This window comes from Coregonus lavaretus (genome assembly GCF_964263955.1).
Source record: "Coregonus lavaretus genome assembly, chromosome: 2".
NCBI lineage: Eukaryota > Metazoa > Chordata > Actinopteri > Salmoniformes > Salmonidae > Coregonus > Coregonus lavaretus.
This window is the reverse complement of record NC_139989.1, coordinates 55,912,371-55,931,513: the sequence shown is the minus strand read 5'-3', so window position 1 is coordinate 55,931,513 and position 19,143 is coordinate 55,912,371. Positions and strand designations below refer to the sequence as shown.

Here is a 19,143-nt window from a genome sequence, read left to right as displayed (position 1 = left end):
TTCCTTTTGTCCAGGTGTGATAGGGCCGTATGGATAGCAATGTCATCTTCCGTGGATCTATTGGATCAGTAGGCAAATTGGAGTGGGTCCAGTGTTCCGGGCATGCTGGCCTTTATGTGGGCCATGACCAACTTCTCGATACACTTCATCATGATGGGGTGAGTGCAACAGGATGGTAGTCATTTAGGCATGTCACCTTAAGTTTTCTTGGGCAATGGAACGATGGTGGTTGACTTGAAGCATGTGGTGACTACAGCCTGAGACAGGGACATGTTGAAGATGTCTGTGAAGACGCCTGCCAGTTGGTCAGCGCATGCTCTGAGGACGTGGTCGGGGATGCCGTCTGGTCCTGCAGCTGTTTTCAAAACAGTCCTGGAGTATTGAGTCTGCTCCATCCATCCTTTGTCTCACTATTCTGTCTGTTGGTGGGTCCCTCTTCAGTAGGTTTTTGTATGCAGGGAGTAGAAACAGGGAGACGTGATCTGATTGGCCGAAGTGGGGGCGGGGGATGGCTCTGTACACGTCCCAGAAATGTGGATCTGTTCTTAAATAAAAATAAATAAATACAATTCTCCCATGAAGTAATCCAACAATGTGTGCGCCGCCATCTTGTCTATTTCAAATCTTCTCATTGATCAAGACAGGGGAGTGTCATTCAACGCAACGCTTGATTTCTGAGTCGCACTCATGACATGCGGCACCTGAGAGAAGATTTGAAATAGACAAGATGGCGTCTTGTTGGACTACTTTATGGAGCAAAACATTTATTTTATTTAATAATGGAGCATTTTCTCAATTCAAACAAACCACCTGCAACTAGACATGGAAGTTTAGAAGACATGCGTTGTCTTCCAAGTCTGGAATTGAGGAAGTATCGCCAAGTAAAGGTTGGTTGAAAATTCTCTGTGCAATGCATTACACTAAGTAACAACGGCTATCAGCCAGCTGGAACAGTAATAATGGTCTGATTAGTCTAAGTTTTAAAAGCTACACTAATCCAACATCTCTCCCTTCATCCCCTCTCTCTCTCAGGCTGTTCCTGCAGAACTTCTCTGCCAGCGCCAGAGTACTCACAGACAAAGAGACCAAGGTTTTCCTGGTAGCCGGGGACGAGGATGGTGATGGCAAGATTGGAGTTGACGGTAAGAGAACCTTAACCCAGCTCATCATGGTTGAGGGACATTGCAGGGATGATATGTCGGTGTACTGGTAACAAATAAATTGGACATATAGCTGGGACCCAGAGTTTTTCCTGACCACAAGGAAAAATGACACTAGAGGAGATTTGCTACATTGACTGCCTTGTGTGTATAAGAGCAAGAGGTTTTATTTTATTTCAGTACTACTGCAGAACGTGTACATTGATTTTTTGATTTGTTGACTACATCATATTATTCAAACATGAACAATAAGGTCAATATTCTTGGTTGGGCATATTTTGCACAGTACTACTTTTCGCAGAGTTTCTTGCCCTTATAAAGGCATAATTGTCCATTGACCAAGATCCACAATTTTTCACAGAACCAGAACTCCTATCAAGACTCACTAACTTATTTATCAACTGCCTGCAGACTATATTTCTCAACACGGAGCACAATGTCCTTATAGTGTATTGTTAATGTTATTTGGATATGTTATAATGATCTGAAAATGGCTTGTGCAAATTGTACAATCGTATCTGCACTTTCGAGGAATAGTGAAAACCCAGTAATAATAACTTTTTTGGTGTAAACGTTGTCTTTCCAGCTTAGCCTCTCAATGCTTTAGAAACCAATGTGGGGAGAAATAAGCCTGAGTTCCAGATGTATACTGCATGTGCTGTCTTGCGAACTCCTATGTCACTATCACACCAAGACAGATCTGGGACTCAGGCTATAGGGGAACATTTGAGGAGAGTTCAAATGTATCCTGTGTGTTTATCTATGAGGTCATTGCTAGTGTGAGGGGTTATGAGGAGAGAGAGAGAGAGAGAGAGAGAGAGAGAGAGAGAGAGAGAGAGAGAGAGAGAGAGAGAGAGAGAGAGAGAGAGAGAGAGAGAGAGAGAGAGAGAGAGAGAGAGAGAGAGAGAGAGAGAGAGAGACAGACAGACAGAGAGACAGAGAGAGGAGAGAGAGAGAGAGAGAGAGAGAGACAGAGAGAGAGAGAGAGAGAGAGAGAGAGAGAGAGAGAGAGAGACAGAGAGAGAGAGAGAGAGAGAGAGAGACAGAGAGAGAGAGAGAGACAGAGAGAGAGAGAGAGAGAGAGACAGAGAGAGAGAGAGAGAGAGAGAGAGAGAGAGAGAGAGAGAGAGAGAGAGAGAGAGAGAGAGAGAGAGAGAGAGAGAGAGAGAGAGAGAGAGAGAGAGAGAGAGAGAGAGAGCGTGCACCTGTTTTAATAATGCCCAGATGGGAGTCCTGTAGGATTTGGGCCAGGTCCTGGCATGCTTGTAGTGTGGGGAAGTCCTTGGGCATCACTGGGATACTTCCTAAGGGATTTGAAGAGGATATATTTCACATTACTCTAATAGAGCCTTGCAGGTCTGCCCGCCTGCTGCCCCCTCATGGATTCTCACTCTCTGGATGGCACTTCCTCTTTGGTCAACGAGACAAAGTGCTGGAGCAAACTGACACTGCAACAGAATGGCCTAGAATAGCCTTGTGGCATTATGTTGAGTCAGCAGGACATTTTAAATACATGTTAAATACAGTGTAACCAGAGTGTGTAGGGTTCCTTTATAAATACTTAAGGAGATTGTGGTATTTTCAGTCATGTAAGATTGTTTATCTGTATCATTTGTGAAAACTTGTGGCACATCTTGCAATGTATTTGTAGGCTGTTTATTTTACATATACTTAAAAGTTACTTACAGTAAATAATTTACAGTAGCTAACTAACAATGATCCTTTTATATCTTATCTGAGATAATTCCACATCTTCTAATTTAACAGTCAAAACATGTACATTTAGCAGACGCTCTTATCCAGAGCGACTTACAGGAGCATTTAGGATTAAGTGCCTTGCTTAAGGGCACATCGACAGATTTTTCACCTAGTCGGCTGGGATTAGAACCAGCGACCTTTCGGTTACTGGCACAACGCTCTTACCCACTAAGCTACCTGCCGCCAATCAGTGTATCACTGACCCCATTGGTGCAACATAGTAACTACCCAACTAAGCAATATATCCGTAATACAACACGCAACACTTTTGTGACATAAGCATGCCGCAATCAATTAATTTTCCAAACAGAAAAATATGTTGTGATAGTATACCCCCCGCCTCCCACCCCCCGTCAGAGATAGGACAGTGATGCCACCTGCAGGAAAAAAATACTATGTTCGCTATAAACTTTAGCATGTATTTGACCACAAGTGAAAAAAACAACGTTTGCTGTAAAATTGCTTAACGAACAGTTAAACATTATGGTGGAATGGTGCATTGTTTTCTACCCAATAGCCAAACCATGTGAAAGCAATTATCAGTACTTCGACTTTTGTTTTGGGTCATAATTTCGTTTATTTCCCAAGTACTCTGAGCGATATAAAGGGCAACAAAAATATACAAATACAAAGGACTTGAGCGTGCAGTATAGGCTAGATATGAAGTATAGTACAGTTTACTGTAGGCTAATCCCCATGATCACATTAACTGTATAGACTTACAGAAGCCGCAGACACTTTTTGGCTATGCACAATTAGTCCGGTATACACTAACGGATGTGGAAGATTATTAGGATCAAATTTGCTTTCACGAGACATTGCATAATAAAATCTAGGCAACCATAAGCATGTTGCAAGTAAATTACTTTCATGTAAAATATTACACGTTTAGTGTAGCCTCATATCTTATAATATCAAAATATTTAATCATAAAAGCATCATATCTTCTCTAAATCATTTAGAAAACCATTATATTTACACACGGTTTACGCACATCCAATACTTCACCTTAATGCAATGGATGACTGGAAACTCTGACAAAGACATTCAGAGTAACACAAAATCGTTTTAAACAGACCTCTCAAGTCCAGCATATGTGTGCATATTACATGAAAACTACAACCCTCCTTAGAAACCTCGTCAATGACCGCGTTGATATCCATAGGCTACATGAACCTCTCAATATAAACGGTCGGAATCTTTTTAGCAACCGTCGACTCCTTCCCTATCACTCAGCAGAATATATTCTTAGCATTGGGGGATATTATGGACTTTTTTCAAACGCACCTTTTAAGCATCTTCATTTATGAAACTTAAAATAGATCGGGTCTCTTGCCAGTGGACAATTATACCCCCCCCCCCCCCCCCCCCCCCCCCGACCGGTGTCGGTTACGTTATGCCTCGAATTTCGGTTGACTGAAAGTATATAAGGTCAGCAGTATCGATGGGAACATCACTCGCTGCAGTCGCCTGAAGTCTTCTCTATCAACCGTTCACCAAAGACATCAGAGGTGAGTTTCCGTGCGGTGCGAAGGACGTACAATAACCCAGGATCCAGAAAGGTTGCAACAACATCCAGGCTTTTGCTGTACATTTTATCCTATGCGCACTTTACAATTTACCTTAAACGTGGGACTGCAAGCCGTTGTGTCATTCAAAACACCCAAAGACTGAGATTTTGTTTCTGTACTTTTTGGCTTTATTTGGACGCACACCGGAGCGGGATGGATTTCGACAATTGCAAATCAGTTTCTCAGATGGAACGTTTGGAATGCAACATCAACATCCTTATCAAATACCCACATGTGCAGTGGGCTGCCTTAACCATGGCCTATCGGGGCTTTCCTTTTGGGAACCACTAAAAACGTTTCAATTGGATTTGATATGAATTCCCAAATTACACCCATTGGTTGAGACAGAAACATTTGAGGGCCGCTTGACACATTCGATTTGATCTGTCCAATTTCATTATAATAACATGGATGGCGCAGGGGGCTCCGCTATTATCAAAAGACCACCAGCCAAATGCTAGTAAACAGTGGCTGGTCGATTTTAAATATTTGTTTGACATCCTGCGTAATGCAGTGGATAATCTATTATAAATGTAATAAGATGGGTTGTGTCGTGCTGACATTTTGGCTGGTAGAAAGTCGGAGTGTTTGGTGATTTGTTCATCTTTTTTAGCATTATGTTTGTGCCCTGGTATTGCACAATAGAATAATAACTTAGTACTTACCTGGTAATAACCTCTCAAAACATGACGTAGATTCAATGCAGTGCTCAATACTGAACGTTGACACGCTAAATCAAAGTTGAATTCAAGTAACAATTTCTCCCTTTTTTCAACATTCAGCTCAAAATGGCCTGTGCCCATCTGTGCAAGGAGGCTGACATCAAAACCGCATTGGAAGCGTGCAAAGGTAGACTCTAGTTTGTTTACTTTTTCCCCCACCTAAAAAGCCTTTTTAACCCAACTATGTGGTATGATAAACGTCAAATTAGCCATATGAACACACGATTACCTCTCTAGTCTGTAGTTGCATTATGTGTTTACTTGCAGGTTATACAGTAGGCATATATCCTTCATATTTGCGTTACAGCCGCCGACTCCTTCAACTTCAAGACCTTCTTCCATACGATTGGCTTTGCTGCGAAGTCCGCCGACGACGTCAAGAAGGCTTTCAAGATCATTGACCAGGATGCAAGTGGCTTTATTGAGGTGGAGGAGCTGAAGTAAGAGCCATGCACCATTACAGGACAAATAACAGACAATAGATTAAATCAATGCAGGAGACTGTCACTGTATCGGTGCGCATGCATTCTAAATGTAAGTGTGCATTAGTGCATTGGCCTGCATACATTCGAATGAAACTAAACCAATATTTGTGTCTGTGTCTCCAGGCTGTTCCTTCAGAACTTTTGCCCCAAAGCCAGGGTACTTACCGAGGCCGAGACAAAGGCTTTCCTCAAGGCTGGTGATGCGGATGGTGATGGCATGATTGGAATTGATGGTACGAAACATAGCATACATGGGTTAAACAATGCGTTAATCAATGTTACTTGCATATTAATAACGATGTTTAGGACCTGGTGTCAATCTATTTTAAGGCCTAAGCTAAGTAAACTAATGTTGTAAGACACTGGAAAGGGTTCATGTTTTTTCTTTTCTTTTGCAGAGTTCGCTGTATTGGTTAAGCAATAAAGAGCAACTGACCAAGAACTCACCTGAAGGAACAATATTGCCCAAGACCTCCCCTTTTCATCTGAATATAAATAATTTTTATACATTTGCTTGCAAGAAGTTTCCTCCTGTGCGGCACACTGTCCAAAATTATGATTGTGAATGTAGCGCGGATGTATTCATGTCTTATATGAATTTTGCTTACTGTAAAATCTATGATGCACTTTTCAGGAAAGGACGATAGATAAAAAAGAATCAATATTATTTTGGAATAAAAGGTCTTTGTATTATTTCCTATTTAATTAATCAAATGTGTTTATCTGAGTTCAGATGCCATTAGTTTAACTTCACATCCATAAAAGGAACCGGTTTATATTAACTGTAATTGAGAAAACGCCTGCCATTTTATTTGCTATAAATTATACATAATAATTCATGACACATAGTCTATTTGTCATGTTTTAATCATAAAATTACAAATTAACAAATTACAAATTAACGCACACTTTACGCACGAGGGTGCACAGGCACACACAAACCGAGGTGTGTGTGTGAGGGAGAGCGAGAGAGCGACAGAGAGATACCGAGAGAGAGAGAGAGAGAGAGAGAGAGAGAGAGAGAGAGAGAGAGAGAGAGAGAGAGAGAGAGAGAGAGAGAGAGAGAGAGAGAGAAGGACAATAAAAGTCAATAAAATAAATACCAGCATGGCACCAACTTAGTTTTGCCGCCCTTGTATGAAAATAGGTAACAGAAATGTTCTACTTAAACAATAGATACATCCATCATTTACATCCTATCCTAGAGTAGAGACAAGGATTGAGGGTTCAAGTGATTCCAATTATGTTTTATACAGTACCTTAGAGCAGTGGTTCCCAACCAGGGGTACTAGGACCTCTGGGGGTCCTTGGCCTATCCACAGGGGGTACTTGAGAATACTCATAAGACCATAGGCCTACTGGTAAAATGCACATGTGGGGGTACTCCAGGGGTACTCCGGGCAGAGCAAAATTCAGTTGGTGGTACATTAAACGAAAAAGGTTGGGAACCAGTGCCTTAAGAGTCTGCATACATACAGTATATATGAACAAAACACATGCTTCAATATGTTTTATAATGTTTTTAGTCAATCAAATGTATGTATAAAGCCCTTTTTACATCAGCAGTTGATTGATTGATTGTCAACAAGTGTTCCTGCTGATCTCATCAAATGCATCTCTATGGTTTGATGTCCGGTGTCCAGTGGGCCTAACGACATTACTAAGGAGCCCCACATGGGAGTATAGTCTATGCGTCAGCGTTATGAGTCCACTAGATGGTGGCAAACCCAAAGACAGTGAGTAGTCTTCCCAAGGCAGCGTTTCCCCTAAATATAGACAGCGGTGCTTATTGGGGTGTATTCAGGGGAGTGAAACGCTCTGAACGTTGCAAATAGAAATATAATGAATATATATGATACGATTCCCTCGATTGGTTACATTGCTTTCTGAACGTTAACGTTAATTACACTCTCCTGAACAGGTACTGTAAGTCGCTCTGGATAAGAGCGTCTGCTAAATGACTAAATTGTAAATTGTAAAAATTGTACAGTGATACTGATGGTTTGTCGGGACTGATGGTTAATTGACAACTGTAACATTTTAGCTAAACCTAACCCAACTACGGAAAGAAGTGACTTCACTTAGCAGGTTAGAACTAACGCAGCAGGTTAACAGAATTAACGCAGCAGGTCAGGATAATTAACGTAATTAAAGGGTTAGGGTTTGGCTTAGCTAAAATGCTAGTTGTCAAAACTGTTATCCCCGACGCTACAACTAGATGGAGCTGTACTCCATCTAGCCACAATCGTAGAAACCATCAGTCACGACAAACCATCAGTAGGCCTATCATATAACAATGGCCCCTAATGTATGTTTGAAGAGTCACATTAAAACGGAGAACGAACCATGAAACAACATCTCGTGCAGCTTTTGAAACCATACGCCCACAAAACTGGAACACTAACAGCCATTGACTTGGGCAACTATAACCATGTCAGGCAGAGCTGTCTGGTTTAGTCATTGCCTTTTGGTAGGGCATTTGGCGCTATAGTTACACTGTCACGAGGGAAAAGTCGATGCAAACAAACAGAAAACAGCGCTAATAACATTGAAATATGATTTAGCACCACGGGACAGGGGCAATCGGAACCCCCTGCGATCAGATGTTTCAGGACCATGTTCATAATGTAATGTAATCATAATACACTGAAGTCAGATAACTTATGCAGGTAGCCTATTATCTAGAACTGCATATGTTCTGTCTACACATTTTTCAATATGATTTAACCCAACAAGCAAAACACACCCGTTTCTTCCGTGGCAACGGTAACGGAGCATCTCTAATCCGTTTCTGTTCGACACCGGATGAGCCAGTACAAATTACGACTATCCTGCCCATGTACGCTTGTAAAGAAAATTAGCAAATGTAAATGAATAAATTACCGCCCAGTAACCGTATAGGCGACGAGGTATCAGAATGGCGTACAACATCACCGCATGTTGGTAAGGGGCACCGCTCGATCCGGTGTCCTCCTCAGTCTCTCTTTCACATAGGACCAGGGACAGGGAGAGCCTATTGAGTTTCCACTCATGCATCTGCCGCTGGAGCCCCAAATCCTAGAAAGAGGTTTCGGACATTGGACATGGAGACGCTAGTCGCACTATTGCTCGTTCGTGCGCCCAGTCACAAAATGTGATTTGAAAGGTCAGGCTGTGACTGAGCGAGCTGCAGGAGTAGTTTTAATTATTTTAATTACACACCTTGCATTATTGAACTACATTTATATAAAAATTACCATAAAGTGGTCCCAAGGGAAATGTTTTCTCCTCATGCGTACATGTTTGGAGAGTTAGTGGAAACGCAGCGTATAGCCTACACACTATCCACACCAACTCTCCCACCAAATATGCACCAGAGTAAACCAACAAAATTAAGCAGTGAAAATACAAGCATAATATGTCCTAAAGGATTAGTGATCTAGCCTACTGTTATTTTAAGCGCACGTGCCCACTCGATCATTTCAGCAGTCATGCAATTAATTTGTGCATAAAAGTACAATAAATGCAAATGTTATAACCGTGGGGCTAGAACACTGTAATATCAGTCTAAAGGTTCATTTTACTTGGAATATTCAGCCTACATATGCAGGGTACGTTTAAATAAGGTTCACTTGACCTGTCCTTGAGCGGCCTTTACTCATCTACTTTGCACGACACACTATAACGCCTGCGGTCTGGGAGGGCTCGCGCCGTCGCCAGCTGACGCGCTCGACCGCTGCCTGCTTCCGCTGCTGCAGCTGTGTTGGGCAGGTGCCAAGTACTGTAGTCTATAAATCCCCACGCGCGCGCGCCGCGGTTTCTCATTGAATTGAACAGCTTGCAAGCTGGTCTATGATTGTTGTCTGCCCCCGGCTATAGGGGATATTCAGCGAAATCCCTACCTCAAAGGGTGTCAATTTCTGGTTGAGTGGTGCCACTTGTTATTAAACATGCAGAGAGAATTGTCAAGGCTAAATGTCAGACTTTGTTTCAAAACTTTAATGATGAGAATCATAACAGGATTTGAATTTGATCAATAATTAGATACACATTTTTTCATAATAATTGGATAAATAATATAATTTATGTCGATTTTTTATTTAAAAGGACACAAATCAGATGCTATCTGTATTATTGATGACATCCTGTGCAGTGCACTGTCACCCCAATACGAACACATGCACACCTTTACTGTGAGAAGTGAGCACACATACACATTGCACACCTTCAACTTTCCCCTTGTCCAATGATGAATAATAGCTGTTCTCCACAGTCCAGAAGCAGGGTATACTCCAAGGGATATGGTTAATGAACTCGCCGCAGACCTCTCCGTTCACTTCCACATACAGTGACATTGTTTTAGGGTTGTCCTCTGAAGGTATAGGAATTCTGCCAATGGTCACATTTTACATACTGCCCAAATACAGTATTACATTTCACTGCTTCAATAACACTGTGAGGAATTGCAAAGATAAGCATTGTTCTAAATGGATCACTCTGTTAGATCTGCTAACGCCCAGGGTCGCCCCTGCGGCCATATCTAGTGTGGCCATTTATATCTGAGGGATGGCCTGAGTGACCTCAATAGACAAGATGCAATCTCTCTCTCTCTCTCTCTCTCTCTCTCTCTCTCTCTCTCTCTCTCTCTCTCTCTCTCGCTCTCTCTCGCTCTCTCTCTCTCTCGCTCTCTCTCGCTCTCTCTCTCTCCCCATTTCCCAAAACTCTATTCCAACACAGACGCCTTAGGCTAATGTGTGTGTATGTGTGTTTATGCGTGTGTGCATGTGTGTATGGACCCTAACTGACATTACATCATCATGCACAATCAAGTGGGACATTGAAAAACAGGGTGACCTTGTGTCCTTTAATCAGCACACTGGACAAAATGATAGCTCAATATTTAACCCTGTCTGGTCTGTAGTGCGAGAGAAGGTTAAATATATCGTCATGATGACATTCTGTGATAGGCAACCCCTGTTGTGTGTGTATCTGTGGAGTTTAGTAGTATTAGATTTGCAGAGGATAATCTAACCCCATCTGGTGGGTCCAACAGAGTAGCAGGGTTTGAAAAATGTGTGCTGTTTAAATCCAAATGAGGGCACATTTTTTGACAGATCTGCAGGAGATTTGGACCAGAGCGTTCGTTCTCAGGGGGCTGTGGGCTACTACACCACACAATGGCCGCACTTTATCCCTCCACAAATTGTTCAACATCCAATATCCACATACCCAGTTATACACTTTATAATTGAATGTGGTTTATTGGAGCTTGACTTCTCCCTGAATGCAGCTTGCTTTCTCACTGAATGACCTTTTTCACTGAGGACAATATACTGTATGTGTGACACAAATACCAGCTCTGGGACTGCTTGTAGAGGGACAGAGACAGACAGACAGAGATTAGCCTTGTTTATACCTTGCGCTAACATGTGAGTTTCGTGATCTGATCAATATGATCCTATAACTATCTGATCAAGGTTTGTCACATCTACACATTGTATTAAAATATGTCTCTTATCCATTCTCCCTTACCCAGCTTACCCTCCACTGTGTCCGCATTGTGAACAGATTAGCTGGTGCCTCCCTGTATGCAAATTATTTGACAGATATTCTTTCTAAATAATATGGATTTATTTACTGATGCAATAAGTCAATGGTGCTACCTGTCAATTATTTTAGAGTCCAGTACAATGCTGATTTAAATGATTTGACCATGCAGATCTGTTTATACTTGATTGATATCCAGACACAATGCCTGCCTGTCTTTTAATCTTAATGTGTACAAATTTGGGCATAATCGGAATGTGGACAAGATCAGGACAACGGGCGCATGTTAGCACCAGGTATAAACAGGGCTAAAGAGACATTTTTGTACCATAGTACTGTATTATAATTCGATAAGGGAGGCAGAGGGGGAGGAGGACTGGGTTAGGTGTGGGTGGGAGGAGGGGATATAGAATAATGCACTGATGACTTAATTTTCCATTTACAAGGGCGTTACTGATGTCCACAGTAGTCAGTCTATGGTCCTGCCCATGGGCGTTATAAAGGGTAAAGGTGAATTAGTTAGGAAAGAAATTTGATCAGGGACGGGCAGTTAAAATTTGATACTCAGACAGGTAATTCAAGCAATCCCTATTGTCACCGCAATCAGACCTATATAAATCGTCTCTGACGGACACCAGTCACCACATAGCCTTCCTTACTCCTCTCTTTTGGATCAACGACCGGGCAAGAACCTCAACGCGGTAAGTTGACTTTGCGCTCTGAACTGGACTCAGGGGAGTCATTCTCTGCCACTTTGAGTGATAGAAATTGTTCAATTTTTTTCTTATTCGCTTCGTTTGTGTTTATAATGAGTAGTTTACTTGGCTTTAATGTTTAGACAAAGGATGCTGTAGCAGCGTATTAGACAAAGTTGTGCCATATTTTATTTTTAGGAAGTATCTAATTCATTCTTTGCTATCCGTTTGAGCAAATACTTATTTAAATGGTAGTTGATAATCTGGTGTATAACCATTTGTCAGCCTTGGGTCAATTTGACTGGGATATTTAACTTCAGAAACTGAAGAGAGTTCCCATGCATCTGTGCATTGTCTGTGCGCCTTGGGACGCTTTGGTACGCGCAGGGTGACAGAGACAGTGTCCTGAACGTATTCAGTGCAGACTAAAGATAATTTGCCAGTAGTGGTATTTGGAGTAGGCCTACCTAGCTTTTGTCAACGAATCAGATCAAGCATTAGGGTCAGGGGAATTACAGAGAAATTATGTCAACACAACTGTTATGTGCATGAGCTGAATCAATAGACCTTAGGCTATATGCGTGTCACAGTTATTGGCTATGTTTTATAGGCCTGTGAAACTGTACTTAAGATATGCTATCCAAATAGTGATAATATTCTGCACCAGCCAAACGAACCTCTTGTGTCTTCAAAGAAGAAGCATGCATTGCTGTTTAGCCGACCTGACTAATTGTGTTAATAATTCACCACTGTTGTTTCTTCGACAGGATTAAAATGTCGCTCTCATCTGTCCTTTCCGCTGATGCCATCGACGCAGCTATGAAGGACTGCCAAGGTATCATCTTCCACTAATATCATGATTGCTTTCTTCATTAGATTCCTTCACCGCATTAGTGGTAGCCTAGGCTATGGGCAGATTCACTATACTAAATAAAATAAAATAAGGTAGTCCATTGTTGATGTCAAACAAAAAACAGAAGTATAGGCCTACTTAGGTGGTTTAAAATGAGGCCTATTTTAGAGAAAACAACATTTAGGCTACAGTAGACTCACACACCAAACCCCCCAAAAGCAATTAGGACAGAACAGATGGCAGGTGTCTCAGTCAGCTTTTTTGTCCCTAAATGTATCAGGAGGAATTATAATGCAAACAATTGTCTTTATTTAGATAGAGTTTTTGAATGAATGAAAATGTGATGTGCCTATGAGTGAACTAAACTAGACTAAACAGATGAGTTGGTTATTTGAATTAGCCGCAAACTGGTCTCAGAGCATTTCATATTATTCTGTACGTAAATCTGAGACACTCCATTTAGTATGATGTGTTACGTTTCATATGGTATGTATTAATTTGTGGATGTCCATCAACCATTTCATATGATATGTTATGAATTACAATTCGTATTATATGTTACAAACTTGCAAAACCTACAATATGTTACGAACTTGCAAAATGTACAATACGTTATGAATTTGCAAAACTTATGATATGTTATGAATTCTAGCTAGGTGGCTAGGTGGCTAAAAGGGTTAAGGTTAGGGTTAGGGTCTGCGTTAGTTTGCATTCTTCCACTAGGCCTATCTCCACTTCCTACCCCCACTTCCTCGTTAACGACCTGTACCAGAGCTAAGGCCGAACACGCCTGTTATTTTTCTCATGTCATCCTTACCCCATCAGCACCGGACTCCTTCAACTGTAAGAAGTTCTTCCAGCAGTGTGGTCTGACCAAGAAGAGTCCCGCGGAGGTGAAGAAAGTCTTCGGGATCCTGGACAACGACGCCAGTGGCTTCATTGAGGAGGAGGAACTGAAGTGAGTCGGCTACAATTGTTGGACTTTTAGTTAGTGATAAACTACAATCTTTGTGTTCTTTCTACTACAATATTTAGGCCTAAAGAAAATAGCCCATATATTATTCTTGAAGCCGCATAGGCCTATATCATCCTCTGTAGGCCCTAAACGTGTTAGGCTACCTGTAATTTTGCACAGGTTAGCGTTTTTGATCATGAATCTTGTTCTGGAGACAGCTCTGCAGTGGTCACTAGCTGGCACAGCCACAAAGTCATCAAATCTGATTTTAAATCTAACCCTAACCTTTACCCTACCACACTGCTAACCCTAATGCCTAACCCTAACCTTAAATCAAGACCAAAAAGCAAATATTTGTTTTCATGCATTTTTTTTACAATCTAGGCAATTTTGACTTTGCAGCTGGCCCATCTAGCGGAAATCGCTCAGTTCGGCCTCAAGGACAAGACTCATCCCAATAAACGTCAACCTAACTTTGCTCGAAAGTAGGCTACTTCTTGAAGATAGGCTTTGTAAACTTGCACATCTTTACTAGTGCACCCCCATCAAGAGACAGTAAATTGTCATTATTTCGTTCATTCATGATTCCTGTGGGGTCATAGGTCATAGGTCATAGGCCACCTTCCGGAGACATTTGAAACCCCACCTCTTTAAGGAACACCTGGGATAGGATAAAGTAATCCTTCTAACCCCCCCCTTACCCCACCCCCCCCAAAAAAAAAAAAAAACAAAAAAAAAAAAACGTTTTACAAAAGTAAAAATGACAAGAAAAACAATAAAATTAAATAATAAATAAATTGAAAAATAAAACAGAAAAAAAAAAAAAAAAAAAAAATTGGTAAAGTGGTTATCCCACTGGCTATAAGGTGAATGCACAAATTTGTAAGTCGCTCTGGATAAGAGCGTCTGCTAAATGACGTAAATGTAAATGTAAATAATAAGCCTTTTGCACTGTAATGATGGCATATTAGGCCTGCTTTCAGTAAGCATGTCCTCTACAACTCCTACACTTTTTTTTTTCATGAAACTTTTTATTTTTATTTTAGGACAGATCCTTGAGGTTAAAATCCTCTTTTAAAAGGGTGACCGCCATAGTTTGTCTGAGATATATGGAAAAAACAATATCCATTCATCCATTCATCATTAATGTCCGATTGGTTTGCTTTGTAACCCAGACAATACTACCTCCTCAATATCTGAAGGGTTCTGCTGCAGAGCGGTGTATTGTCATGGCAACTGTGTAGAATAGCCCAGTCAAAGTAAGCATGGTATATTAGGGGTCTCATGGTGTGTGTGTGTGCATCTCAGGTTCTTCCTCCAGAGGTTTAACCCCGGGGCCCGTGTCCTGACTGAAAAAGAGACCAAGGCCTTCATGTCTGCTGCTGATGACGACAGCGACGGCATGATTGGAGCAGATGGTGTGTATCTTACACTAGTTTGGTGATGATGATGATGATGATGATGAAGAAGATATAACGATTATCATGATGATAATCACAATGATGTTGTTGTTGTCGTCGTTGATGAGGATGGCGATGAAGAGGTGGATGAGAGTGTTGTTTGATTATGTCGATGGCAATTTGAAGGAATGATCTCATTCGATACCAAATCAGTTGAGATTGTACAGGTCTGAATCTGGTTGTGAATCTGGCAACGATTGCAATATGATAGTAAGCAGGTTACAGAATGGTAATTGCCAATGGGTAATATAAATAGTTTTTACAGTTCTACATTGAACCTCCTCTGTCAATTGCACTCTCAATTACAGTATACAGTGTAGTATCTTGGTAAATTTTTCTCAAATTGCAATGATTCCTTGAGTTGGTTGAGAAGTCACTATGTCACAAATTCATTCATTGAGTTAGTTGAGATGTCACTATGTCCCAAATTCATTAATTGAGTTGGTTGAGATGTCACTATATCCCAAATTCATTCATTGAGTTAGTTGAGATGTCACTATGTCCCAAATTCATTAATTGAGTTGGTTGAGATGTCACTATGTCCCAAATTCATTCATTGAGTTAGTTGAGATGTCACTATGTCCCAAATTCATTAATTGAGTTGGTTGAGATGTCACTATGTCCCAAATCACATCTTTTATATCTCATGTATAGCTAATTATTGATCTTCCTGTCTTAACTTTCTCCCCACAGAGTTCCAGGCCATGGTCCTATCCTGAATACCCGGATAACACCCTCCATACCTCTTTCTCCTCGCCCCACTCCAGCGCTAGGATTTAGAACTTTAGTTTTCCATCTGTCCATGTATTTAGAAACATTGATTATTTTTTGCAAGCCTCTGATTCAGACTATCTACAACTCTCACCCGATTTTTCTTGGTGCTTTTTGCATACGTTTAGACAGGTCATTATATTATCCCCCAAAATGTATCACTTACCAAATTGCTGAGAAAATAAAATAATAAAATACATTCTAAAATCTCCTCCTTGGTTATTGACTTTTTACTCAAATATGAATTGTCCTGAAATAATGCCACACAGTGTTGCTATACAATGTCAAAACACTATTGGATAGTGTGCACAGTATTGTACAGTACAGTGTCCATATTAGGACAGTCTCAGCAGGTGTTGTTTCAGTCTCAGTGTCTCTTGTTTTGTACAGATGTAATTAATTGCTTTGAGACTGTGAACTTAAATAAAATATAATAATTATTAATTATTTTATTTAAGATCACAGTCTCAAAGCATTTCATTACATCTATACAAAACATATTTCCTGCCTAAATGACTCTCTTGAAAGATCAGATTGAATTGGGTCTCAGTGAGAAAGTGTAACAATAGCCAATGACAGTATAATCAGTGGTGGAATTGTGGTAGCCTGGTCCCAGATCTGTTTGTGTTGTAGCCTACTCCATTTATGTCATTGTCAAGCCAAACGGTTTGGCATCACAGCAGGTGACAGGGAGTTGGTATGATAGCACAAACAGACTAGCGCTAGAATTGGGGGGAATTGATAGGAAGGGTGTTCCCAAGTGAAATCTCAGTGGGAACATTTTGACATGTAAATTCACATACTGATTTCAATCTTGCACACAGCAAATCATTCCTCTCGGTAAGCAATCTGAGTAGCGTCCTTACCTGTCTAAAACATCTCATTTAGGCTTCTCTTCACCTTATCTAATTCAGCAACTATCAGCAGTGGGTTGATTGACAGACAAGGTGGTATCGGATGTGAGGAGAAGTGGGACAGTGTGTGTGATTAGGGGGGAAACCTGAGGAGGTGACCTTGATAGACACCTGAGTGTCACCATGGCAGGATCGTGTGACACCTTTGTAATAAAGCTGTCTGAACCTTGGTGCTTCTCTGGCCAGAGAAACAGACATAGTGTAATTGAATGATAAATAGGGCCAAAGATAGGAGGGCAATGCACACAGGACCGAATCCTTGAGATATGTGCACAGGATTCACGTCAATCTCCCCCTGACCTCAATACATGATTGGTGTTGAATTGTTAGGATTTGGCCCACAATTGTATTGACAAGGTGTGAGACAGTTCATTTGTATGTTATTGTGTATCATTTGCTTGACAGATACAGTAGGCGTGAGACGCTCTTTGATTAGGTTTGCACCTACAAGCAGTGTTGACACTCAAAGATAAATTATTACTTGTGAGAACATGTCACTGCTCTGTGCACCTGCATGCATTTAACTTAATCTCTGCATTTAAGATGCTCATTGGATTAGAACTAGTAACCACCAAGAAACAACACCCTGTATTACAGTAAAGCAGACACCCAAAATATTAGAGCCTCGCCATTAAATGGCATGTTTTTGCTCAGAAACCTAAACATTGAGGCAAGAACCTAGCCATTATGGAGAGCAGCCGTTGGCAGAATATAGTTCACACCCTTGTATTGAGACAACCAGCGTACCAGACCATTAGAGACCCAGCGCCAGACACACTGTGCTATACTATATGTAGGCTACAATAGACACTGGCGTGGGCACCATGCTTCATCAGACTTAATTCCTGCTGGCAATTTGCCTTGGCATTTCAACCATGCCCCCATTACCTGCTGGGGACCTGCTTTATATGGGGAGTATCTGTTAGACCCTGTGACTGTGCATATAACAAATTCACAGACACAAAACATCAAGAAGACATGGTTAGTGCTTTTTCAGTCCTGTAATTTGCCTGATATATACAAAAGCATGTGATAATAATGGCTAATTTCTGGTTCTTATCTCAAATACAGTAATATTAAAACAACTGATAATGTTCTGGTACACTGTAGAATGGCATGAAAAAATATATAAAAATAATAATAATTTGTACAGTAAAAGAATAATGCACCATCAGGAACTAACACTAACACACCATGTTAAAACACACACGTGTTCTCTGCCCATCCCATTCCTGACCTGTTCCCAACAGTCTGTCTCTGTGTTCTCTGCCCATCCCATTCCTGACCTGTTCCCAACAGTCTGTCTCTGTGTTCTCTGCCCATCCCATTCCTGACCTGTTCCCAACAGTCTGTCTCTGTGTTCTCTGCCCATCCCATTCCTGACCTGTTCCCAACAGTCTGTCTCTGTGTTCTCTGCCCATCCCATTCCTGACCTGTTCCCAACAGTCTGTTTAGATGGGCTTCTAAGGACACAGGAGCACCATAACACCACACCCTACATCAGACCTGGCTACTCATTCGCCAGCTGCTGCCCTCCCAAACAGTATTTAATCTCTAATGAATTTACCGGCATGCCACTACACTGTACTGTAATTAGAGTGCAGCAATGGGACCAAGCCAGATATTTCTAGTTGTACGCTAGATTTGATCAGGAAGTCACTACTACAACTACAGTATATAAGCCGGATACATGTCAATCAGGCCAAACATACAGTACATCACTAGCAGCAGGACAGTGGGCTAGGCTCTTTAGTTCAAAGGATCACACCACCTTATCAGAGGGAATCTCCCCGGTATCTGCTCTCCGGGACCACAGGAGAGAGAGACACACACAGAGAAGAAAATAATGGTGTGTGTGTGTGCATACATGCGTGCAATGTGAAAGAAAGAGAGAAAGACAGAGACACACAGCAATAGAGTCATCTTCTGTGACTTGCCTTCCAATCTGTGACCCTATAGAGTAAGTGCTCGGGGAAGTGGGGGTCAGTGGGAGGGGGACAAGGTTGGGGAAGCCAGTGGGTAACACAAGCTGCCGGGCGGGGAACACAACGAAACCGAGCGATGACCCCTATGGGGTCAGCAGCCGTGACTGATAAACAGAAAGGAAATGGAACACAACAGGGTCATGGTCATTAAGCACCAAACAGACTGAAACAGACTGAAACTGTCCAATGGGAAATGCTTAGTTTAGTTTTCCGTTGCAAAAATGTTTTTCGGTGCATGCCCCAATGAACATGACCCAGGACTGCTCTGCCTGCTGCATGGGGACAGGG

General features: G+C 41.4%; 2 protein-coding genes across 2 annotated transcripts; both read left to right on the top strand.

Annotated features, from left to right (window-relative positions):
* The first annotated feature begins 4,382 nt into the window (after window positions 1–4,382).
* Window positions 4,383–6,391, top strand: LOC311137496 (parvalbumin beta 1). Its single transcript, XM_084172029.1, has 5 exons — window positions 4,383–4,429; window positions 5,272–5,338; window positions 5,519–5,651; window positions 5,820–5,929; window positions 6,095–6,391. The coding sequence occupies exons 2-5, from the start codon at window positions 5,278–5,280 to the stop codon at window positions 6,118–6,120; spliced, it is 330 nt and encodes a 109-aa protein (XP_084028155.1). The 5' UTR covers window positions 4,383–4,429; window positions 5,272–5,277; the 3' UTR covers window positions 6,121–6,391.
* A 5,432-nt stretch (window positions 6,392–11,823) lies between these two features.
* LOC311104161 (parvalbumin, thymic CPV3-like) lies at window positions 11,824–16,020 on the top strand. Its single transcript, XM_084145856.1, has 5 exons — window positions 11,824–11,923; window positions 12,685–12,752; window positions 13,596–13,728; window positions 15,034–15,143; window positions 15,879–16,020. The coding sequence occupies exons 2-5, from the start codon at window positions 12,692–12,694 to the stop codon at window positions 15,902–15,904; spliced, it is 330 nt and encodes a 109-aa protein (XP_084001982.1). The 5' UTR covers window positions 11,824–11,923; window positions 12,685–12,691; the 3' UTR covers window positions 15,905–16,020.
* Window positions 16,021–19,143: the final 3,123 nt, after the last annotated feature.